Raw genomic sequence first — 24282 nt, 5'->3', positions numbered from 1 at the left:
CCCTCCCCGGCGGCCGCTCCCTCTGCCGATCCCTACTTCGAGCTGTTGAGATAGCTCAGGTACGAGTTCCAGCCAATCGACACCAGGTTCACAAAGAGCACACGGTGCTCCAACGGCACCAGCGAGAAGTTGACCATCTGCGCCGCCGGCCACAGCATGTAGTTGGCCGTCAGCGCGTTCTTGTAGTTCTTTTCGAGCTTCTCCTGCGGCGAGCCGCCCTCGAGGACGGCCATGCTGCTCAAAAAGACACCGATAAACACGGGCGCAAAGACGCCCTGGTCCGCCGCCACCCGCGCCAGCATCGTCTTGCGCGGCGTGCTCAGCACCACATGCCGCTGCAGGATGCCGTACCAGGTGGCTGCGGCAGGGCCAAAGACGGTACCGCCGTACAGGGCCATGCGGCCGGTACGCATGGAGTCGTGGCCCGTGGGTCCGCGGCGCTCGACGAGCTGCTGGGCGGTGACATCACCGACGGCAAAGAGGACGGCCGTGGTGACGCTCTGGGTGAGCAGGGGCCGGGCGGCGAGGCGGGCTTTGTACCTGGGCGTGGGTCAGTAGAGGGAGGGCGTGCAGTTGAGTGGCTGATAGGAAGGGAACGTGACATACCAGGCCAACATCGCGACTGCGAGCTGCGAGGACTTTGAAAGAGCGGATGTCGGCTTGCAAAGAGCCTGAGGCAAAGCGGATGTTGTTATTCAGAGGCCAATGAGCTGGGGATTGGAGGAAGCAAAACGCTGAGTGAGGTCAGGTCAAGTGAGAGTGTCGGCGAGAATTGTTGTTTACAAAGACTAGCGGAGTGTGAAGAGAATGTGACAAACAGGAGAAAGACTAGAGAGATTGGGTAGTTTTTGAGGTCGGAGTTGCTCTCTGTTGTTCTCAATTCTTTTTCTCAACTTTTTTTCATTCCTCATTGCCCATGTTGGTCTGGGCCAATGCCTGGGCCTGGGAATATGCTTGTCTTGCTTCGTGCTGATTGTCCCTTCCTTTAGTTGTGGGGTCGGTGGCAGGCGCGGCGGCGGTGCGGAGTCGGTGGTGTGCAGCGCTGGGAAGGCGCCTCTGGTGCGTGCTGGATTTTGCTTGACAAGGTCGCACAGCTTAGATGGCCTCGATGAATCCAGTCGGTTCGTTGAAACGATACTCTTTCCCTAAATATTCTAAATATTGTCTTTGATGGCTACTGGTTCCTTCCATTTTGGGCAATTGACCAGCGCGACGCAGTGGAGAAACAGGGGCGAAGTAAGCTCGATGCAAAGGGAAAGCCACGGCCAGTCCCTCACAACGAGTCTAGGGCTCTTTCCGCCGTCCTCAATTAACGACGCCAGCCATCTATATTCAAAGTTCATCCGTCATTTCAAATGAGCATTATGTTAAGGGACGTTCTTCTATCGCCGCTCGTTTCTCTGGGGGTTCTGTGTCTCCTGGAACTCGCATTTGTACGACACTGTCCGTGTGAACGAGTTGGTATGTGATAGATGTACGCTATGAAGAAAGCGGTGAGGCTGCACTGCTTCTAGGGAGAGTTTGAATTAAAGTGGTCGCTGCCGTCTTTTTTTTTTTTTTAAGGAAAAACACGCGTGGGGGTTGCATCAGCTGGACAGAAAACGACACTATGGGGAGGATAAAACTTGACCGCGCTGACTTCACAATGAGTTACGAGAGTAAATTTGGGATATCCGTGAATGGCAATACCAAGAGAACAATTCTAGAAGGAAAGACAAATACGTTCGTACCAGGACTGAAAGGCGGGTAAAACTTAACGGGCACTTTTACGTACATTTCCTGATTCGGAAACTCCGATTCTATTGACAGATAGCGCAAACGAACGACATCACGGATGTTGAGTACACAGAGCCAAAAGAAAACGAAAAAAAAGAAAGAAGAGAAAGAGACGAATACGTGGTTTATTCGGCCTACTTCTTCGTTGCATTTTCTTTCAACTCTCATTTGCGATTATGTTTATGCCTTGACGCATAGTATCTATCGACGTCGCGCCCGCCGTTTTGTTTTGTCCTTTCGAGAAATGCTTTGTTTCCTCAACTAAGGCTAGACAAACACGACCAAACGACAAAGCAAAATCGGCAGTGCCCTGGACACCCCTGGCTTAAGACTCAAAGAAATCGCCTTTAGTCAACAATGGCCTTTCTCTCGCGCTCGCTGTTGGGACTTCTGAAGCCTTGCCATACCCGGCGATGGCAAGTCCATGGCGTTAGTAAAACGAGGCAGAGTGTCAATATAAAAGAAGGACGAAGATGTAAAGTTAAAGAAAAAGACAACACGATTTTATTTTCGCATTAGTACAAACTGGTTTTTTCAGCAAACGGACCGTCCTTGAGCATCGACATTTATAGCATCATTCGCCATGTATCGACAGACAACAATGCCACGACTACTACGCCAGGAGCCAACTGCGGCGCCCACAACTGTCAGACGAAGCTCGAGAATCAAGAGGAAATGGGACGAAGGGATCGAAAACGAGGAGCAACACCGTGTTGCTTGTAGTACGACACTGGCAACGAACAAGAGGCAGAAAACAGGAAAACGAGGCACGCCAGCGGGACGGAAAAGAAATGGGAAGACAAAGGGAAAGCGGATTTCGCAAAAGCCGAGGGCGTCTACAGTTGTTGAAGCTTCCGACAATGAACCGGAAGGCAGCTACGGACTCCCAGCGTCTCCTATCCATCCCGACGTCGACGACGGTCCTTCTCCGTCAACGCAGCAACAGGTACCGCCAATGACTGATGCCCATGTCCGCAGTCTGCTCCCGGGCAGCATGTTTGGCTTGGCAGACGACCTGTTCCAGCGCGGTTTATGGAGCATCGCCCGCGAACAGACCCTGCGCAACAAGGAATTTGTCGCATCGCCCGAATTTGAGCGCTTCCAGCTCGAGCAGATGCGCATGTTCCAGGCGGACGTGCCGCCCAACACCCTGGCGCCTTTTGACGCTGAGCTGCGCTTGTGGGAGGTGCTGCAGCACCGTTTTCGTTGTGGCCTGGACGACCTGTTTCGGTACGGGCTGCGGCCGCACCTCCCAAGCCAACGAGGGGGCGGTGGGGGCGATGCCGGGTTTGTAGACTATTGCGCCAAGTTGACGGCCATCTTGGTCCACCCGCTGTGGACGCCCGACATTGCACACGTCCGCTGGCTGCTGCAGCGGATTGTACAGAAACGCGTGCCGGGACATGCGCGGCCACTGGTGCCGCCGTACTCGTACGACAAACGGCCGTTTGCAGACACGGCGCGGCAGTGGGGATTTGACGCGAGCATGCGGATGGCATTGGCCGGCGAGCCAGAGACCGAAACGGCGGCAAGCGACGACAACAGCTTCCTTCGTCGGCTTGCCACTGCGTCCCGTGAGGCAGCACACGCCGCCGCAGAGGCCGAGGCGGAGCTGGCATGGTTCTTTTTCTCTGCCAGCGCGCCGCGCGATCTGTGGTTCCTTGACCGGCATCTGTGTCCCCAGAACGAGCCAGGCAGTGGTGACAGCGGAGGTGGTGGTGACAGTAAGGACGTTGACGACGAAGAGGAAGATACGGAGACGGAAGAAAACCCCTTTGGACTTACAGTCTGCGACAGCATCCTGCAGGGCCACTTTGGCCAACTCGCGGACGTTTACGAAGACGAGGCCACGGTGCGCCAGGATGGCCGGCGGCGGGAAGACAATCTAGTACACCGGACAGGTGGGCGGCATACTCGACGCTCTCCAGGTGGTGGCAACGACGCTGGCGCCGATGACCTCCGCGACGACCAAGTATTCTTCGATCTGCGCCTCCAAGACCTCGACCGACTGCTGCGGCTGCTGACTACAGCTGAGTTTCTCCGTCGCACCGGCTTTGTCACGCCCGAATGCTACTATGGCGGCTATGTCAAAGCGCACCACATTCATGGCTATGGAGAAGATGGGCAAGACAAGGAGAAGGTGCCGCGCTTGACCTGCCTACAGTGTACACAAAAATACCACCAGGGTGGGGAGGCGGTGCAGCTGACGAGAGCGACGAAGAGCTCCAACACCACCACAATCATGATCTTGATCACGATCACGACCACGAAAACGACGCCCCCGGCCACGACGATCATGGCCACCACCTCCACCAGCAGTTTGCCCGCGACGTCGAGCCACATCGCGCCCTGGAGTGGCTGCTCCAGAAAAAGTGCGAGTGGCTTCTGGCCGGTTGCCGTGAGCGCCTGATCCGGGCGTCTCTTGCCGAGACAGAGGCCGTCGACAGTGCTGCGACGGGAGGAAACCGTGCCCTTCTCCCCGACATTCCGCCATTTGATCCGCCGCCGTTGGCCCTGCTGGACCGCGTGTTTACGCACTCGTCGCAGCTGGCTGTTCTGGAGCGGGCGCAAGACGTGCCACACGCTTCTGAACTCTGGTGTTTACGACAGAATGAGACAGAAGCGGAGGGAGTTTACTAAGATGGAAGTAGACGTATTGGTATGATAGGGTGCCACTCGAAGAGAAGCAGTGAACAGATAGATTGTGGACATCTGAGACGGAACGATGGCCACGGGAAAGATTGAAATAAACTGGTTCTAAGGTAACAGCCATATTGAATTATTGAATATCTTGAGGCAGAGGAGTATAGCAATGAAAGCTCAGTGAAAAGATTTGTAGTTTGAGCTGAAATATGACAAGCAGAGTCGCGTTATATATTTACACGGCTGGATCGTCATGAAAGTGAAGACACAATGTGCGAAGCTTTGGACTCTGCACGTTTCGCTATTCTTCTTTGAGTGCATCTGCGACTCTGGCATCACAGCCATTGCATGTCTGATATCCGCTTGCTTCTCATGTACTTTTCATCTGCCCGTCGATGTCGCCGTCATTTGCCACTCATCTTTCCAAATATCATGATGCCTTTACTTCTGCCTCGCTTTCCACCCCAACCTACATGCACGACGCAATCAGCCTCCGTTGGCAAGCACTGACCTCACATTCAGACCAGCTCCTCATCTACCCAACCATGACCAACTGCTATTGTTTGTCATGGCCCCCGACTCATCTTCCGTTTGCTATTCAACCGGACGCTGTTCTCCCCGAATCTGTACTCTCAGCCCCCGGTATAAATATCTTGGTAACCCGACCTCTTCTGTCCCTCCCTCCTCATCCTCCTTCTTCTTTCCTTCAGCTTGACTCAACCTTGGTGCTTTGTAAATCAAAGCACCCGGACCCTACCCCGTCAACGCCCTTGAGAATTCCAATCAGTGTCTTGCCTCTCATCTCCCTCCATCTCTCACACTCACACTCGCTCTCTCACCCTATTGCCCTGCTTTCCGCGTCTCTCCTCCCTCATCCTCACTCCAACCTCCCCTTTTCGCTCTGTCTTGCCCCCTCTCCTCAGCTCTATCTCCCTCTTTCTCTCTCCCAGCCGCAATAAAGGCGTTATGCCTTTGATCGAGCGCCTCCGAGTCCTTGGGCTCTATGAGTCCAGCGACGAGGAGCGCAACAGATCAAAGATCCGCCAGTTCAAGGTACGTTTCTTCTGCCAGAGCGTTGCTACCCTCCTTCCCAAAGGGGGTGACTGTCACGAAAACGTCGCCCCACCCGCTCCTTCCCTTCTTGGTATTACATTGAGAAGCACAAAACTAACATGGAAACTACGCATACAGAGAGAAGTAAAGGCAGAGGAGAAGGCAGCGGCTAAGAAGGCACGCAAAGAAAGAGCCGCCAGCTCGGTTGACTCTGCAGAAACCACCGACGAGGGTGACGAGGACGACGACGAGGACGACGTGGACGACTCTGTCGTCCCATGCAGACTCTACGAGATCAGAAAAAGTAATCTCGAGGCAAAGACTGAGGCCCAGGCTCTAGCCGGGAAGGAGTGCACTGAACGAGACGATGCCTCCACTTCCTCCTCCTCGCCAAACAATAACGACGACGACGACAACAACGACGACGACAACAACCGCAGCACGAACGGCGCCACAACACCCGAACCTGCCACACCCAATACCTCATTCCCCAACTCCGACTACGTCTTGTCGGATCGCCGCGACGACTACGCTGCCTCATCCTGCGGTTCCGACATGTCGGAGCTCGAAATCCGCGCCGACGAGCGCGTCCGCACCACCGTGAGCAACGCACACGGTTTCCTCTCTGTCCTTGGCCGCGCCGACTGTCTCCAGCAGCGCTCCGCTGGCAAGCTCCCTGGAGGCGCCCTGACGGCCAAAGTGCGTCTTCGCAATGGCCGTCGCCCACACTACCAGCGTCCCCGTGTCCCGCCGCAGCCCTGCGTTGTTGAGCTCGAGTACCCGACTGGCGACGACGACGCTGCCGACAAGTTCCGCGTCTGGGGTTTCAAAGACGGCTTGCGCGTGTACCGACTGGAGTCTCCGTATGTCTTATATCCTGCCCTACCTTTACTTATCCCATTTTGATCCTCTGCTAACGCACCAACACAGGCTGCTTCCCATGTTGCGCAAGTCCGTGGTCAAGACGGCTGTCGGGCTGTGCTACATTGACATTCCGTCCATGTGCCCGCCAACGATCGTGACTGTTCCGGCCAACGACGCTGCTGCTGTTGCCACTGCCGCCGATGACGCTTCCTTCGCTACTGCTTCTACGCCTACCTCCAACACGGCCTCTGAGACGCTGCCCAGGCCTACGTCGGCCGACACGCCCGGCACGCCCGACACGCCCCAGAACCCTGTCCCGCCGCCCATCCTCCAGGTCAACGGCATGTTTGAAGTGCGCCCCTCGGCTCTTGGTGGCCTTGGCTGCTTTGCCATGCGCGACATTTTCCGTGGCGAGCACCTGCTGGTCGAGCGGCCCCTCGTGCGCACCAACATGATGCACTTGATCCAAGAGCTCGCGCGCCTGTCCACAGCCGACCGCGCCCAGTTCGACGCCCTCACCGGCCACCACCCGGACCCCCGTGCCTCCCGCGACGAGCAGATCTGGACTGCCAACACATTTGTCGCCGGCGAGCTCGACAGCCTGTTCATTGTCGCCTCACGCTTCAACCACGCCTGCAGCGCTTCGCCCTCCCAGAACGTCGGCTACCGCTACGACCGCCACCAAGACGTGCTGACCCTCACAGCCGTTGGCCGCATTGCCAAGGGCACCGAGCTGCTCATTTCGTACGGCAAGTCGCGGCGCATGCTGTTTGAGCGCTTTGGCTTCTGGTGCCGGTGCAGCGGCTGCGGCGGCGACCAGGCGACCGAGATGGATGGCGGCAATATGTCGGACCTGCTGACCCAGGACATGTACAACCGGATTGTCTGGTGAGCTGTCCAGTGTCGAGAGCCGAGTGACGTGTTGGCGTCAACCCGGCAACTTTGAGAGACGTGCCGAGGATCCTGCAAGAACGAGAACATTTGGAAAAACAGTGGAGTCTGAGGAGTTGCGTGGTCTTTGCTTGTGTTCTTTCTTTGTTCTGTTTGATTCTTTCTGTGGACTGGGCTCTACCTGCTTCGTTCCAGGTTTTGTTCTGTCGTCTCGAGCGTCTGGACCGAGTTGGAGCGAGTTCCTCCGACTTTTGTCTTGCCTTTTATCATATACAGTAGCTCACAATATCCTGCCAGCCATTTAGATAGGCAGAGAATACAGAGTAAATACAAAGGAAGTACGGAGAGAAAGCCACAGTCTGATTGACTGCACATATGTCGCATATCTGTGCAAATTGTAGACCGACTCACACCTTACGTTAACATCCGAGGTTATATCGCACATACTACATACTACATACTACATGCATTCGAGAGTATCCGCGGAATATGCCAGACGTCTGCTTTTCGTGGGTTCCGCCGTTTTTCGCCGCTTACCACGTTGGCGGACTGCCAGCTGTCATTGATCGCATTTTGGCGCTACCCACAAAACGTCCAGTGGTGACGAGCACCGTTTCAGGCACTTCTGCTCGCGGACCGGGTAAGCTAGCGGCGTCCCCTGAAGCCTACCCCACAAGGTACTCAAGCTTCTGCCTGAATGCATGACGTCAACTACCAAACAGCTGTTTCCTGCTTCGTCTTGGTTCCTGGTTGTTCTTTCCCCGCCGATGGAGACAACCACGACTTCCCATTGAGACATATAATTGGGCACATAGCTCAAGCTCTGTACATCTTTCATTTTGCACACATCGTCCATTCAACTCTACTTTTTCACTGCATCACGCAACTCCTTCAACTTCTCAACCATCTCGAACAACCTCTTGCAACAACACGCCATAGTTAGCACAACATGTCTATCTCCTTCAACGCCCCCGCGGTTACCTCGGACGCCGTCCGCGGCGCCCAGGCGGCCTCCATCTTCCTCAGTGCCGCCGCCGCCGGTGGCTCCCTGGGCCTTTCGACGTTCCTCGTCCCTCGCCTGCTTGAGTCGCCCACCGCCCTCATGCTGCGCCAGTGGGGCCGCACTTTCCAAGCTGGCAAGATCGTCTTCCCCGGTGCCGCCGCCACGGCTGCTGCCGCGTTTGGTTTTGTCTACTACAGGACGGCCAACGCCGCGACGCCCTCGTCCATCGAAGTCTCCGCCAGCGCCCTGCCGCTCGTCGCCGCCGGCCTGTGCCTCTCCATTGTCCCCTACACGCTGTTGATCCTGCGCCCCACCAACAAGGAGCTCATCGCCAAGGCCGCGCAGGCCGAGGAGGACGCACAGCTGTCCAAGGCCGACCGGGCGGCCGGTGCCGGCACTGTCTACACGGCACAAGAGGAGGCGTCGGCGAAGCAGCTGGTGGACCGGTGGGGCACGCTGAGCCTGGGCCGGTCGTTGCTGCTGGCGGCGGCAGCCATTGTTGGTCTGGTTGCGTACCTGTAAAGGACGGCGACCACAAAACAGCTGGTGATTGGACTATGCGTTGGGTTGCAGCGAATTGGAGCATACTTTAATGCTGAGACATATGGTATTTGACGTTTTATCATTGGCATTCATTGCCGGACACTCTTCTCTCGGGTCCAAGGACGGACTTGTAATGGATCATACTCTAAGTATCCCCACAAAAAGAAAACAAAAATCAATAAACTTGTATGAAAACACAGAAATGTATGCAATCTCAGTAACATGTCCCGCTTCCTCTCGTTTCGCTGTGTTCTTGAACACTCTACACCCGGTAGGTAATGGACTTGGTTTGCACCCACTTGGACAAGTTTGTGTCGAACCGCCCGACGCCGCTCGATTTCATGCCGCCTTGTGGCAGGATCGTCTTGTCGTGCACGTACTCGGTGTAGTTGGCCAGTGCAATCACTTCCTCTTCTGTGTCGACCTCGAACAGGCCCACCCTCGGCGCGAAGCTTTTCGTATGGGCCCGATGTGAGGGCGACAGGACGGAATGCGGAGTGCGAATCAAAATTTGAATGTGAAGTGGTGACGTGCGGAGAGTGTTGACTGTGTAAGACGAGTGGGCATTAAACAACGAGGTAACATAGCCGTTGGCTGTTAATCCTTGTTGATGTGACATAGAAAGTTCGATCAAAAGTTCATCTTTTGGAGCTTCCCATCCACGATATGGCTTCAGTCAAAGAGCATGGAAATAGAGCTACCAGAGAAGGCCAAGAAGAGATGCAATACAACATGAATATTTATATTTCGTTCTCAACTTTCGTTTGTTTTTCTTTCCCCCCCGAGAAAAGGTAGAAGATAAACGCCTGTTTTATCCTAAACGCTCGATAGATAGCTATGTTTGGTTGTTTTCCTACTCCAGCGCAAAACGTGAGGATGGTGTGACTGTGTACATCTTGTGGCGGAATCGACTGCCGTTCTAGGGTATGCAAAAATCGATCCAGCTCCCCAAGTAGTCGAGCCTGTTTGGTGTTTGCTCTTCCTGCTTAAAAATGAGCTCAAACTCCTCGTAGCTCAGCTTTCCCCAGCCGCCCCGCACCTGTGCCTCCTGCTCGGCGAGATCCAGCCGCTTCCATTGCTTGAGAGTCGCCAGGGGAATGTCAGCCTCCTCTGGAGCGGGAGCGGTGTTGCTGTTGGCCTTGTCACTGCCGTCTGCGCTCTTGGTATTAATCGCGACACTCGAATGCGATCCGTTGTGTTGGTCCTTGTTGTCCTTACCCGGACGGCCTGATTCTAGGGTTGGGGTAGCCTCGGCCTTGCCCTTGCCTTTATCCTTTTCATCCTTTTCAATCCCTTCCGGCTCCGTGCCCGTGTCCCGGCCGGCATATGCAGACGGTTCGTCAACGGGTGGTGTCGTCGTGCCAGGTGAGCTGCGTCCCTCAGAGCTCGTGGCCACTGTTGCAGCGGTGGATGCGGCGACAAGAGAAGCTGCCTGTGACGGGGCCCGGGCCGACTCGTGCTGTGCCACCAATGTCTCATACTCAGCCTCGGTGTTGGGCCGGAAATGCGGTAGGGTCGGGTCGCGGTGGTCTTTATCAACCTCGGCGACTGCGGTGAGCGAGATTTCGGGCACGTCATCCAGAGTCGCGAGTATATCGCCGGCTGGGCGGCCAGGAGTGTCCTTTCCTGCGGTATCCACGACCTCAACTTGTTCTTCAAAGGCTGGCTCGGGAGCCGCTTCAGTAACCGCATCTTCCTTTGGCTCCCCAATATCGTCATCAACATCCTCGACAATTTCCTCGAGTACCTCTTCCACGGCACCAATCTCGGCATCGTTTGCTTCGGGCACCGTCGCCGTCGTCGCTGCTGTCGTCATGTCGGTATTGGAGTTGGCGTTGGCGCTACCATTCACTACCGAGCGCGGCGGGTCCAGATCTTCCGTCGGCACACCGCCAATCACCTCGTACCCTGTCTCGGCCAGCATCTCCTCCAGCGTCATGTCGCTGACGGCCTTATCAGCAGCAGACACCGACCTGGCCGCCTTCTTACGCGGTGGAGAGGGTATTTTGTTGCTAACTCCGATCCCGGGCTCCACGGAAAGGTGTTCAAATAGGTGGCGATACTTGTCGCGGTCTTGCTTTGACTCAGCGGCCTCGATTGCCAGATTCTCTTTTCGCAAGAACAAAATATCCAGCAGCTCGTTGAACGCCTGTTGCATCACCTGGTACAGCACCTCGCGGCCCGCGTCGCGCTCCGCTTCGGGGATGTCGGCCAGGCGGCTGCGTGAGTGCTCCGCCTTGTCGGAGTCGGCAGGCGTCGCCTTTGCTTTTGATTTTGAGGACGACGCTTCACCCTCGGCGAGCAGATCTTCGTCATCTTTCCAAGCGCTCGGTGCCACGGCGCCCTCTTCCTCGTCTAGGTAGAACTGCCGCCGCATCCACCGGTTGTGCAGCTTGCGCCGTGCTGTGACCTTGGCAGCCTTGGTAAGATGCGCTCGCATGAAAGCTTCCTCCCCTGCGCTCAGCTGGCCTGCCGTCGGTGTCCGCCAAGGATTGAAACGGGTCCGCGGGTTGTTCGTAATCGCATCTTGCTGTTCGGGCGTTGAACTGTCCAGTTGGGACACGCCCTCTCCTGGCATGCCCGGCTGATTTCGAGAGATGCGTTGGGCTGGATCTCTGTTTGCCGCCGACCCGTTTGCATTTGTAGTCGCGTGTGCTGTCGCATTCCCAGCGTGTCTTTCGGATGTAGAGGCCCGCGAGGGAGGCAATGGCTGGTCAATGACGGCCGTAGTGGACGCATTGTCGTCACTGTTGGTTTCGGCGCTTACGTGTGTGCGACCACCGCCCGCGAGCGCTTCACGGATCTCGGCGGTGCCCATGGCCACACTGTCGTCGCCCTGCTCGTATTCGTTGTCTTGATTTGACACAAAAACATCGTTACGATCTGACGGATCGCGTTGGCCCATGAGAAGCGAAGGGAGCTCATTTACGGTTCGCGGCGGGTTAAGCAGAGCATCCCAATAGTTAACAACGGCCGGGCCGTCGTCGTGCTCGTCGCCGCTATTGTCGTTGCTTGCAAAGTATCTCTCCTCAAAAATGCCCTCTCCATTAAGGCGGATTTCGGTACGCGTGTAGAGAAGCGACAGCAGCTCTTCGCGGTCTGCCATATCGGGCCGGTCCTCGGCGACCACACCGTCCGCACCGTCCGCCACTCGCACCTCGCCCATCGCATGGTCAATATACTTGCCGCCCATCATGCGCCGCGTGTCAGCGTGCGGCAGTCGGCCGTCGCGTCCAAAGAAGCTGCTGAGAGGTTGTCTGTTGCCGACCAGCTGGTGAGTCTCAATGCTGCTCATGACCTGGTCATCCAGCCCTTCCAAGATGTCCTTGTGCATCTGTTTATAGAGCACGTAGTATGCGCGGAAGAAGCGCAGGAAATCGCGCCGGTTGACCAGTCCGTCGCGGTCCGTGTCGTAGCCCTCAAAGATCTTGCGGAGCTTATCCTTGCGCTTGCGGTACGACAGCCCGTGCAAAAACTCGCAGAAGCCGATTAGCCCGTCATTGTTAGTGTCGTAAAAGGCAAACATGCGGTCGTGGATCAGATTTGGTGCCGCGTGTCTGTAACCACCCGAGGGCACAAGGCACCGCTCAAATGTTTTGCGGTCCATGGCGAGGCACAGGCCGTCTGGGTCGTCACGCCACTCCGTATTGGCCATATATGTCCACTGCTCCCAAAACGCCTCGAGCTCCTGGCGTTCAAAACCTGTCTCGCGCACCAGGCGCGACAGCAGTGACTTGGGTAGGCCCCGCACAAAGCCGTCCGGATCGCCCGTATACCACACCGGCTGCATCTGGCGCGGACCGAACGGAGGTGCAGGCACCTTCACTTTGTAGAAGATGTGTGTCTTGATGTGCAGGCCCTGCGACTCGCACGTCTCGCACAAATCAAAGTCGGCGCAGTTGGCGCAGCGGTAGCGGATGCCGCGGATGGGCACGATGCCACAGGCGTTGCACGCACAGCCGCGATGCACATAAGAACTGCGGCGGGCATTGTCCTCGGACACGCGGAACAAGAGGTTGACAATGTTATGACCAGCGCGCTGCACGGAGTTTGGCGGGCCTATATCGTCCAGCCACCGCTCGTCCATTTCGCCGTCGTCGACGACTGTTGCTTCGCGATCCTCGCTTTGTAGAGGGCGCACATTGTTAATGCTATTCTCGTCGGTGGTAGGTGCAGCTGCCGATTCGTCGATGCTTGTCGTGGTTTGGGGCTCGGTGGCCGAGCCACTAGGTTCATCGGTATGGGAGCCGCGTCGCGGGCGTCGAACGGCGTTACGTCGATGTAGGCCACCACCCGCGGCAAGCTCTGCATTGTCGGCTCTCCGCTGGCGCCAGCTCTCGTACCATATTCCAGCGCCGAGACTGAGAACCGCCGTGGTGGTGATGACGACGACAGCGAGGACACGAGGCTTCAGGAGGGTCGATACACCCGAGCCTGGTGATGAGTCCATGGCGAGCGCGGCCAGGCGGCTGCCAGGGGCAGGCTTGAGAAGGTGAGAGAGCTTTCAGGAGAATCGCTTCGAGAAGCTGAGCCGAAAGGGCTGTTGTGTCTACTATCGGCTATTGGCCCGGTGGTCGCAGGTCATAGCTGCTAATTCGGTAGACAACGCCGCACTCTGGATGAAGGGTATATCGAGCTACCGGGTCAGGATGTGAAGACTGCCAACGTAGATATGCTGACGACGATTGAAGCCGTTGGTGTTGTTTGCGACTGTTTGGTCAGACTGCAACGCGAAGCTCTTTCCGCGAACACTTTAGCTTGCCGTAGCTCATAGGCCCCCAGGCCCCCATAAGGCAGGAGCGGCAATTCGGATTATGTAATAAATAAAAGCGGATACCGGTCCAAATCGGACAGCCTCGGCGACTGGAGGTTATTGGATCAGGGACCATTTGGCAGGACCGACCACATTGATCTGTCAGCCCCCCCTAACAGGTACCAAAAGCGCTAGCACAGCCGTCCCCGATTCCTCAAACTTCCACCCCGCGGCCGCGCCGAGAGTGCATTTGAAATAGTGGCGTTCTCACTAGAATCTTCTTCGCGCGACCCTTCATATAAAAAAACTTCCCTCGCACCACGGCACACGACCTCAAACGATCAGCAGATCCGCTCTGTCTTCCCATTCCCCGACACGACTTTACACGTCGCCACGCTGTTTTCCTCATTTTCTCGGCGCACCCTGCGAACGGGTGCCTCTGGTCTCTGGATCGCTGCCTTTACAACTACCACGCCCAAAAAGAACACGCCCAGCGACCTGCACAAGTTGAGCACCAGGACTATGCACAGCAAGGTTGTTAGTATGTATATTGTTGTGTCCCAGGCCGGCCGTGGGACGTGGCCGCGTTTATTTCTGTGCAAAAATGGCTAACAAGCGCAGTCATCGGCTCCGGGCCTGCTGCCCACACGGCCGCCGTCTATCTGGCCCGCGCCAACCTGAAGCGTATGTGGAACGTTCCTTGGCATTGTGGGAAGAGACTTGATAAAGAAAAAACGCTAACATGTCTAGCCGTCCTCTATGAGGGCTTCATGGCCAACGGCATCGCGGCTGGCGGCCAGCTGACAACCACGACCGACGTCGAGAACTTCCCCGGCTTCCCCGACGGCGTCATGGGCGGCGAGCTCATGGACCGCATGCGCAAGCAGTCGGAGTACTTTGGCACCGAGATCATCTCTGAGACCGTCAGCTCGCTCGACCTGTCTGTGCGTCCTTTCAAATATGCGACCGAATGGTCCCCCGAGGAGTTCCACACGGCCGACGCCGTCATTGTGGCTACGGGCGCGTCTGCGCGGCGCCTGGGCCTGCCGGGCGAGGATCAGTACTGGCAGAACGGTATCTCCGCGTGTGCTGTGTGCGACGGCGCCGTTCCCATCTTCCGCGATAAGCACTTGGTTGTGATTGGCGGCGGCGACTCGGCTGCCGAGGAGGCTATGTTTTTGACCAAGTACGCCAGCCACGTGACGGTGCTGGTGCGCCGCGACAAGCTGCGGGCGAGCAACATTATGGCGAAGCGGTTGCTGGCACACAAGAAGGTGACGGTGCGATGGAACTCGGCAGGTGTCGAGGTCAAGGGCGACGACAAGGGTCTGATGAGCGAACTGGTGATCAAGGACACCAAGACCGGTGCGACGGAGACGGTGGCGGCTTCTGGCCTGTTCTATGCCATTGGCCACGACCCGGCGACGGCCCTCGTCAAGGGCCAAGTGGAGACGGACGACGAGGGCTACATTAAAACGACGCCCGGCACGACGCTGACCAACATCGCTGGCGTATTTGCAGCTGGCGACGTGCAGGACAAGCGGTACCGGCAGGCGATCACCAGCGCGGGTACCGGCTGCATGGCGGCGCTTGAGGCAGAAAAATACCTAGCTGAGCTCGAGGATGAGGAGGAGACGGCGAAGAGCAGCCTGTAGATGTTCGGTACGAATGATAGGTGGACATGTCCAACTCTAGACTATTTTATATAAACGATGTACAAGACTCGCTAGAGGAAATGTTATTATTTTGAATGAAACGGAAAAACAAGGAAGTTGCGTGATCCATTAAAAACAATTAAAAATAAACCGTAACTATATCAACATCAACACGCTGGCCCATTTTTGTATGTGCTTTCCAATATTTAACCCTGACCTTATTCCATACCCCTTGTGATGTGGTATTATGTTTACCATCTATGCGTTCTCGCCAATGGCCTCGAGCAGGGCCTGCGCTGTGTCCCGGTCACCGTCGCGCATATTGGGCACCTCATCGTCCCAGGACGGCTCGATCCACTCATCTCCTTCGGCCTCATGATGGCCACTCTTGTTCTGCTTGCTGCTGCTGACGTGCTTGGTAGTGCTGCCCGTAGGATGTCGGTAGTGACCAGGACCATGGTGGTCGTCTATGTCAGTAATTGTCGTGCCGGGACTGCCGCTACCGCCCCCGACGTTGCCATTGTTGAACGTATAGGCGTCCAGCATCGCTCCATCATTGTGCAGGTGCGCTTTCTGCTGGTTCTGATCAGGATGGCAGTTTTGGGCCCCGAAGTTGTGCTGCGCCTGTTGCTGCTGCTGGGCTTGTGGCGAGTTGGCAGCCTCGCTGCTTGTTGTGCCGACCGATACAGACGCAGGCGTCATTTCCTCGTCCGAGGACGGAAGCTGGGTCACGATGCCTGGCTTGAGCAGGGCGTTGGGCGGGAAAGCAGACATGTCCATATCCATGTCGCCAAGGTCCATGTCTATGTCCATGCCCATGGCCATGCCCATGCTCATAGCGAGGTGGTGCGGTGCCAGCATAAACGCGGCCGAGGAGTCACCGCCAGGGAAGTCACCCATATCACCTGGTATGCCACCGGGAAAACCTCCCAGGCCGTTTGTACCACCAATGCTGCCCATAGCATCCATAGCGTCCATAGTAGCGGTCATAGACGCAGGATCGTCCATCATATTGACGATTCCGGGTGTCGGAACCGTTGGCATTGGCTGCTGCGGCTGCGGCCGCTGCTGCTGGGAACCGTCTACAACATGCATGTTCATGCCGTTGAAATTGTCTATGGACATGCCATTGAGGTTGGTGGTTTGCGAGTTTGTCATGTTGCCCAAGTTGGAGTTGTTGGCAGGCGGGAACGGAGTGCTGCGAACCTCGTTGGAGTTTGCTTTGGCGTTGCTATCATTGTCCTTATTCATGTTGCCACTGTTTCCACCGTTCCAGCTGTTGCTGCTTTCGTTATTGCCATTTCCGTTGTTGTCATTATTGTTATTGGTCCGGCTCCCATCCTTGTTGTAGCCCAGACGCAGGTTGCGTATCGAGCTGAAGCCGGCGGTAAACAGACCTCGCAGGCCGACAGGGAAGTCCCGCTCTTCAGGCATGCGGTTCTTGCTCAATGCCAAATCCATAGTCAAGGCCAGACGCAGGTACCAGGACGGGTTGGACGCCAGAATGTCGGTCCAGTCGGAGATGCCGCCATTGTTGTTGCCGCCATTGCTACCGTCGTTTCCACCGTTCCCATTGGCACCGAGTGCCGCCGGCCCATCCAGCTGGGCCAGGTTGACAATATGACGAATGGTCTCGCTGACCCAGTCAACACCGTCGTACTGCGGCTGGTAGGTCTTCATGGCTTCGATCAGGATGTTGAGGCGGTGCTGCTTGAGGGCAGAACTGGCGGACGTCGAGTTGCCATCGGCGCCGCTGCCTTCGTTGGGCGTCCTGGCCGACGGGTTGCCATTGTTGTTACCGTTGTTGTTGGCGGCCGACGTCGAAAGCTTGACATCGAGGATGTGCAGGAAAAGGGGCAAAGCCGTGCAGGCCACGCTAGACGACAGTTAGAGAAGGTGCGATGGGGAGGTGGACGGTCGAGAGGAAGGGGGGCAGGAATGAACGTAAGAGGAAGGAGCTAAACAGACATAAAACGCATTGCAAAAAAGAAAGACGGAGGGAACGTACGCGCTTATGGGCAGCCAGCGAGCCAGACGCAATTGGATCAACTCCTTCAAGCACTCAGTGACACCAGATGCAGCATCCTGCAGCTCATAACGGTTCTCGTAGATGACGGGGACCGCCTTGTTTCCATTCGCAAACCCGGGCGTGGCGTTGGCAACGGCAATGTGCAGCACCTCGTGATGGCACAGGGCAACACGCGACGAGTGGTAGTACATATACAGGAGGTTTGTGTACAGGATCACTGAGTCGTGGTAGAACTCACGGCCGCCGTTGGCCAGACGCGCGACACCACCACCGCTAGCATGGCCCGACGAGTTGCCCGGCGAGCCGTCACTGTTGCCGCTACTGCCGCCAAACATGGGGAACGTGAGCGCCACGTCCTTGTACCAGCGACGCAGCTCGATTTTGCACTGGCGCACGCGTCCAGCATCGCTGTCGGCCATCTGGCGGCCCCAGCCCGGCGTGTCGTCCTGGGGGAACACGAGTGTCAAGATGTCGGTCAGCACCACGCACAGCTCAATCATGTGCACGAGAATCTCAATCAGACACGACTTGGTGCCTGGGTTGTAGACGCGCGAGCGCTCAATCTCGTCGGCGAGGTCGGCACGCGTGAGCGGCGGATTGGCTTCGAGGTCAAAGTGGGCACGGGTGATTTGGATGCTGCGGCGCACACCCAGGCCCATGACGCGATCGCGGATGATGCAGCACCACCAGAGGCGCTTGAGAGCGTTGGCGCGGCGGCTGTCGGGCGGCAGTGAGGCGTAGTGGTTGGCTTCGGCGAGCTTGGCCTGCTGGATGGCGGTGCAGAGCCAGGCCGTGTTGGGGTTCTTGGTGCCCAGGTTGGTCGAGGGCGACCAGAAGCTGAGCAGCAGCGCGGCCTGCGCAATGGCCGCCGGCGACGACTCCGTCTCAAAGTCGTACAGCAGCTTGGAGCGGCGGTACAACGCGGCGCGTGCCAGGCGGATGGTCGGGAAGCCGAGAGCGCGGATGCTGGTGCGTGACACAAAGTTGCACGTCGCAAACAGCAGCGCTTGGAACACAAGCAACGACAGGCGCCCTCCAGACGACACGCTGCTGGTGCCCTGCTGGCAGTACAGCTCCCAGAAGTCGCCCTCGTTGAAGAGGGGCAGCAGCGGGTGGACGTGCAAGAAGTACTGCTGCACAAACTCGTCAAGGATGGAGCGCGTTGGAACACGCAAGCAGCCCTGCAGCTCGAGGTAGTTGACGTCCTGCGGCAGGATACCCGAGATGTTGCTGATGGCCAGGAATGGGTAGTACGAGTATGTGATGTCGGCGCTGGTGTTGAGTCGTTGCTCGGCCGCCCAGGGCGCCGCACCTCCCACGCCCACACCCATTCCCGGGACACCAGTTGCCGACCCGAGGAAATCGGTGCTCGGACCACTGCGAAGGTCGTCTTGGAAGTTGTTGAAGCGGCGTTGGTGGCTCTCGTGGGAGTGAATGTGGTTATGTTTATGGTTTTGATGACTATGGTTGTGGTGGCTGCGTGATTGTTGGTGTTGGCGCCTCTCATTGTGCTGGTGTTGTGAATCTTCATGTTCGTTGTGGTTCCGTGGGAGATTGTCTGTCTCGGGGCCTGCCACGGGCGACGAGCTGTGCATTGCCTCATTCACTTTCTGCTGCTGAGGTGGCTCGCTCTTGTATATAGCGGACGGCGAGCCATTGGCGGAGACCGTCCGGCGACGGGACGCAGTATCGGACTGTGGTGAGCTGTGCTGGTGGGCGTGGTTGTGGGCTTGCGAGTCGTTGTGGTTGTGGCTTGGGCCGTTGTTGTTGTGGTCGTGGTCGTGATGCGATACCTGTAACTGAGGCTGTGATCTTAGCTCACCGTTGCTAGCCGTCTGTTGAGGTGCTGAAGTGCCGTGGCCTTCTGTTTGAGAAGCACCCGCAGGTTGGGAAGTTGTTACTCCTGCTGATGATGCCGCTGCCATTTTATCAGTCGAGGCTGGTGCAGAACTCATCGTAGGCGCTGCGCCTGTTGCGGTTGCAGTCTTTGCCGGCGGCCGCTGCGATTTGCGCAGCCGCGAGGCACGGCCCGTTACAACACACGTTTCGCTGTCCAGATAGCAATTCATGCAAGGTCGGCCGCGCTGCGACACGTCACAACGGACTTTGCGAGCACGGCACGACAGACACGCTTTGGGCGCCCGCTTGCGGACCTTGTTGGGATTCTTGGCCCGCGCTGTTTTGGCGGCGGAGGCGGCCGGACCGGAAGGACCGGTGACACCGGCGGTGCCGACTGCGGCCTCGGTTTCAGTCGCCATTGTGTTAAAGCGGCGTTTTACGTCGGTTATTGTTGTTTATCGTGGCTTCTTGGCGGTGTTGTAGAGTCTAGGTGTCGTAATGAGAATTGGGAGAAAACGGTATAAGCTGATTCGATGAGTGAGCGTGCCGTGCTGTCGTGAATTGTACAGTGTATACAACGGCTCAGGTATTGTACCGCAATTACGTAGACAAAGTGTTTGTTTACAGACCAAAACGGTGACAGCGTGGAGACGTAAGAAAGGAGAAAAGAAAAACAAAACCTCAGATTAGGCGGGGGAGAAAGTGAAGGAACGGAGAGAGATGAGAGCCAAAAGAGCACAAGTCAGAATAAAGTAGATAGAAAGATTAACTATCCACGTAAAATAAAAATAAAGACGGGGTTCTATTGTTGACAAAAGAAAGAAACCAACTTAGAGGTGGGGTTGGGGGATAGGCTGGGGGGTGGGGGGGGTGACAGAATGTAGTGTGGAGGAACTTCGAGAATTGTAATATGAAAAGAGAATGGACAATGAAAGAACGCGAGCCAGGGTCCTCAGTTTCTGCAAGTGGATTAGAAATGGAGCTCAAGAATAGAGAAGAGGCGGCAAGCGAGAGGATGTGGGCTCCGAGAACGGGGATAGATGTCCGGCCCCGTGAGACGAAGATATAAAGCAGAATACACGCGGAGAGGTAGGCAGGCTGGCATCTGTCTGGATATTGAGACATACAGCATACTGGAGAAAGCATAAACTGGGATGCGGCACTCTACGGCGGCGGAGCTGAAGGCGATTTCATGAATTCATGGGACAGGGGGCGTGTGGGTTGGCGATGAACGCTAGTTGGAAAAGACATTGCCAAAGTGCAACCACGGCCATAGTCTTTGGTTTATCAAACCTCGTTTAGGCTCTCCTCGACCATTTGTTTCGTCGGCTGGGAACCATGTCAATCTGGTTGTCCACTTTTTAAGTCTGGAGACCATCTAAATGGCGACTAGTGGGAAGACGGATTCATACCAAACTAGGGCCACAGTTGAGGATGGTATGCTTTACAGGAAACAAATAAGGCAGAAATGTCCTGGACGCATTCGTCGTACTTTCTAATTCGAAGGATACCCATCCATTTTGAACACACTGTGGAGCGGAGATGTTTGGACGCAGACACACTGACACGGATTACAACAGCTCCGTCGGTACAATGTAAGAACGGCCATTGGCCACGAGACCCGAGAGTCTGGTATTGCCGAGACCACTGGCAGATATAAAGGAGGTGCGGAGAAAAGAAAATAGAAATAAGAAAGGGCCAAGGGAGCGCCCAGACACTGCCTTGTTCTCTGGCCGCCGGACATCAGCGGTTCGAAAATGGTCAGCCCAGCAGTAACTGATATGACATACATGAGCTAGCAGGTAGAAAGCCGTGGGCTAATGGTGATATTGTCCTGCTGTGGTTATTTGTTTATTTATTTCCCTTTATCTGTCTCCATTGGAGGGATGAATACCGCTCTAATTCAGCGCGAGGCTGGCCAAAGGAGGAAAATAATATGATCTGTCGGCACAGCCTCAAGAAATGATTCAAAACTCGCCAACACCGAAATTGCCGCGACGTCCTGAAATTCAAAATGATTGCATCCGGTCCTCTCGGAAACTGGCAAAATATTCAAACACTGGTTGTACGAATTCCACTACGGGCGCTATTGGCACACGCTCTGGATTACATTCGCTGGGGAAAACGGCGCTACTGTCTGACAATTTGCCGTTTCTCTGGGGAAGTTGGGGTAGAATGGTCCCTGGGAAATGCTTTTCCGCCCGCACCGCTCCACCCATTCGTCCATTCGGGAAAGCGGTGTTCGGTAAGAACGCTCGGTAATAGACAACCACTAGCCTTGCAACACATCGGTGTCTGGCCGTGTACATGTAAGACATACTGACCTATGACCTAGGCCCGCGATGTTTTTTCCTCTTTCGGATATGCTGCTTGTTACCTTCTCAACCTCCCCCGTCTTACTGCCATCCCTCGAGACCTTTCATCTCCGCATCTTTCTTTCGTGACCCCAAGAGATGCGGGGCCCAGCGTCGACTCCGTTTACATACAGAGTCTCGATAGTCTACATCTGCGTCGTACATTGGAGAGAGTGTTGGAGACCAACGACAAGACCACAGGAAGTGAATGAAAGATGACACTTGGCACTTGACGGCTAGATCCAGCTAGAACGATGCCAGATTTGACGAGGTGCTATTGAGATAATGTAAGACTGGCGAGACTGTGGCGGAGAGTGAAAGTGGGAATAGCTACAGAAAATAAAAACTATACAAAATGAGTTCACATGACAAACGAGAAAGCTGGTTGGGAAGTATCAGGCATGTCAATAAAAACGACAAATGTCCACAAAGTCCCAAGGCTTTCTAGTTTTGTGACACCACCCATATTATCCACAGAGCTCACACGAGCTGGTCAGCTCACGAGGCGTTTTGCACTTTCATGCATTTCTTTTTAATACATTTCTCGACTTTAAGGCAATATTTCATTATGACATGCTTGAATCGCCAAGGTTGACTCGCCTGACTCGCTGGTTTTGCTCTTACGAAATTGCCTGTCCTATCCATAAAAAAAGTTGTCTAGCGTGTGCTAGCATCCGAGCGTACTGGCTGTATAATTAAATTCAAGTGAACAGAGTAACGGAGTAAATACGGAGCGCAGAGATAATAAAGAGAAAACGAAGGAAAATATTGGAGCTTCACTCGAAAGAGCAACAGGCTCATCGAACACCCGTTTGCTCGATATTGGCGAGCACCTGACACAGTGACAATGGTAACCCTGTACTTTTGTTACCATTCGAGGTAAATGATATCACACTGATCGTATTTACTCTTCGCTCCAATGTGTTCCTCATAAACTAACTGAGAGGACCCTCTTTTCACAAGGCTGTTGGAAAAGCGCTGTGAGTCAATTTCGTCATCGTGCCTTTCGTTCTTCAAAGTTCATCCACTTAAGCGTCTCGGTGACACAGTAGGCGCCTCTTGCTTTGTTGTGGAGTCTGTTCTTGATGCGGGCGTGCGAGTGGGTGAAACAAGGGAGACATCCTGTGCGACATCGCGATAATTTGCTATCCGCCGTTGTAGTTTCTGGAACAAAGCAGCTGTTAGTTGGCCGAAGATAGCAGAGCAAACACAGAAAGGTCGTTCTTACCCAGCGGTGGCCAAGTTTGACTCCAAGGGCGTCCCTGTAAGAATGTGAAGATTAGTACGCTGTCGATACGATAAAGACAGCCAAAGGCGAAGGAGAGAAACCACACAGATCGGACTCTGTGATGTCGAGAAGCGTCTCCCAGGAGTTAAAGCCTTGGTCTACAAACGTGTCGTAGGTCGGACATCCTCTCCGCTTGTCAAGTACCGCAGCTCGATTTGGAAGACTGACCAAGTCGGGACTCCATGAGACAGGGCAAGACAGGATGGCTACTTATACGTTGCCAACGAATATCTCACTTCGCGTCCAGGGGACATAATATCACAAAAGGTACTTGGACAATACTAGGCCAGTCCGACTGATGGCGCAGTGTATTGCCGTAAAAATTGTTCACTTTGCGTGTCTCTCTGCCTGGTGCGAATGTTGTGAGCGACATATGACTTCCTTCAAAGGCTTTTGCTTATTTGGCACTCCTTATGTCGCTTTTTGCTTTAGCTACCCCTTCGATTTTCGAACCTCGAAGGAAGGCCTGTCTCCTACAAAGCGAGTAATACAAAGCGAACTACATGTCTTTCGACTCCGGGCAGGTCCGTTGCATTAGACGCCATTCAGACGCAGCCATATGCTCTATCGAAATGTGATCTAAGGGTGAAACACGTATCTGTGGATGGTCTGCTGTCAGCTTCCACCAGTCATGTCGGACACGCTGCTCTGGTTATCGTATTGGGATATGGGTATTCGATATCTGATATCTTATTTTGTAATGTGATCCGTACCTGCGTTGTCAACAGAAAATGGGTGGACATACATTTTTCGATCGGTACGCGGCATATCGTGTTTTTACATGATAACATCTGTGACATGGCCCTACGACACCATTCTAGTGAATGGGTTCGAACTTAATGCCCTCGTTGTTACTATGTAATGCTCAAAGTAAAACGTCACTACGAATGATTTCGTAGCATGGAATCTCAATGCTTTCAAAGCACATGCAGAACAAAAGCTACCAGTCGCAGCATTAGAACGCTGAAATGACAACAGGCCTTGGGTTGTATATTTCCACGCGTACTACATGGTCCTCATACACATATTCATTGGCCCATTGTAACGGTTTATCGGTTGCGTGATTGAGTTGTAATGGCTTATGCGTTCTATATAAGAAGCTTAATATATGTCGGACAGGAGGACAAACTCTTGCAGAGGGTGATGCACTATGGGCGTAAAGCGGGAAGGGGACAGAGTGGCCAGGTATGGATGCACAGTAAGACGCAGTAGATATGGCCACCAGACAAGCGGCACACTTCCGTGAGTGGTCTCGCCTCTGCTCGATTGCCAGAATCAATCCTCTCCGGCTTTCGTCTCGGTTCGTCATTGTTCGCTGGCACCCTTTACCCGATTCTTTAATCAATCTCTGCAGAGCTTGGGAAGAGAAATGATCATATGTGATAAAAAGACGCGCACGCACAGACGGAGGCTTCCCCAAATCTTTTCGCACATGTGCGTCGTGCAGTGCAGCACACGCAAACGCAGTGCAACGAATTCAAAAGCCCACAACAAGCCGCGAATCGTTCATGCAGCATGCCTTGTGCTGCGAGCAATGTGCCGTGCGAAGGCTGTACGGAGTACAATGGATCGGGCCTGCCTCTCTGTCGTT

General features: G+C 55.1%; 7 protein-coding genes across 7 annotated transcripts; 3 read left to right on the top strand and 4 right to left on the bottom strand.

Moving 5' to 3' along the window:
• Positions 1 to 32: 32 nt before the first annotated feature.
• On the bottom strand, positions 33 to 617 carry SPSK_00058 (protein Mpv17; the record flags this gene model as incomplete). Its single annotated transcript, XM_016727039.1, has 2 exons — positions 33 to 540; positions 607 to 617. The coding sequence occupies 2 exons, from the start codon at positions 615 to 617 to the stop codon at positions 33 to 35; spliced, it is 519 nt and encodes a 172-aa protein (XP_016582523.1).
• Positions 618 to 5385: 4768 nt separating this feature from the next.
• SPSK_00023 (uncharacterized protein) lies at positions 5386 to 7228 on the top strand (the record flags this gene model as incomplete). Its single annotated transcript, XM_016727006.1, has 3 exons — positions 5386 to 5472; positions 5611 to 6335; positions 6403 to 7228. 3 exons carry the CDS (start codon positions 5386 to 5388, stop codon positions 7226 to 7228), a joined length of 1638 nt encoding a protein of 545 aa, XP_016582522.1.
• A 948-nt stretch (positions 7229 to 8176) lies between these two features.
• On the top strand, positions 8177 to 8752 carry SPSK_00059 (uncharacterized protein; the record flags this gene model as incomplete). The annotated part of the gene is made up of 1 exon (XM_016727040.1): positions 8177 to 8752. The coding sequence occupies one exon, from the start codon at positions 8177 to 8179 to the stop codon at positions 8750 to 8752; it is 576 nt and encodes a 191-aa protein (XP_016582521.1).
• A 283-nt stretch (positions 8753 to 9035) lies between these two features.
• Positions 9036 to 9392, bottom strand: SPSK_00066 (uncharacterized protein; the record flags this gene model as incomplete). Its single annotated transcript, XM_016727046.1, has 1 exon — positions 9036 to 9392. The coding sequence occupies one exon, from the start codon at positions 9390 to 9392 to the stop codon at positions 9036 to 9038; it is 357 nt and encodes a 118-aa protein (XP_016582520.1).
• Positions 9393 to 9692: 300 nt separating this feature from the next.
• On the bottom strand, positions 9693 to 13223 carry SPSK_00009 (EF hand domain-containing protein; the record flags this gene model as incomplete). Its single annotated transcript, XM_016726994.1, has 1 exon — positions 9693 to 13223. The coding sequence occupies one exon, from the start codon at positions 13221 to 13223 to the stop codon at positions 9693 to 9695; it is 3531 nt and encodes a 1176-aa protein (XP_016582519.1).
• Positions 13224 to 14048: 825 nt separating this feature from the next.
• Positions 14049 to 15181, top strand: SPSK_00043 (thioredoxin reductase (NADPH); the record flags this gene model as incomplete). The annotated part of the gene is made up of 3 exons (XM_016727024.1): positions 14049 to 14067; positions 14091 to 14210; positions 14277 to 15181. The coding sequence occupies 3 exons, from the start codon at positions 14049 to 14051 to the stop codon at positions 15179 to 15181; spliced, it is 1044 nt and encodes a 347-aa protein (XP_016582518.1).
• Positions 15182 to 15439: 258 nt separating this feature from the next.
• On the bottom strand, positions 15440 to 19468 carry SPSK_00007 (uncharacterized protein; the record flags this gene model as incomplete). The annotated part of the gene is made up of 2 exons (XM_016726992.1): positions 15440 to 17057; positions 17190 to 19468. The coding sequence occupies 2 exons, from the start codon at positions 19466 to 19468 to the stop codon at positions 15440 to 15442; spliced, it is 3897 nt and encodes a 1298-aa protein (XP_016582517.1).
• Between the last annotated feature and the right edge of the window lie 4814 nt (positions 19469 to 24282).

The sequence above is a fragment of the Sporothrix schenckii genome (genome assembly GCF_000961545.1).
Source record: "Sporothrix schenckii 1099-18 chromosome Unknown Cont51, whole genome shotgun sequence".
In the NCBI taxonomy this organism is placed as follows: domain Eukaryota; kingdom Fungi; phylum Ascomycota; class Sordariomycetes; order Ophiostomatales; family Ophiostomataceae; genus Sporothrix; species Sporothrix schenckii.
Note: the sequence above shows the minus strand (reverse complement) of the source record. Positions and strands in the feature narration are given on the sequence as shown.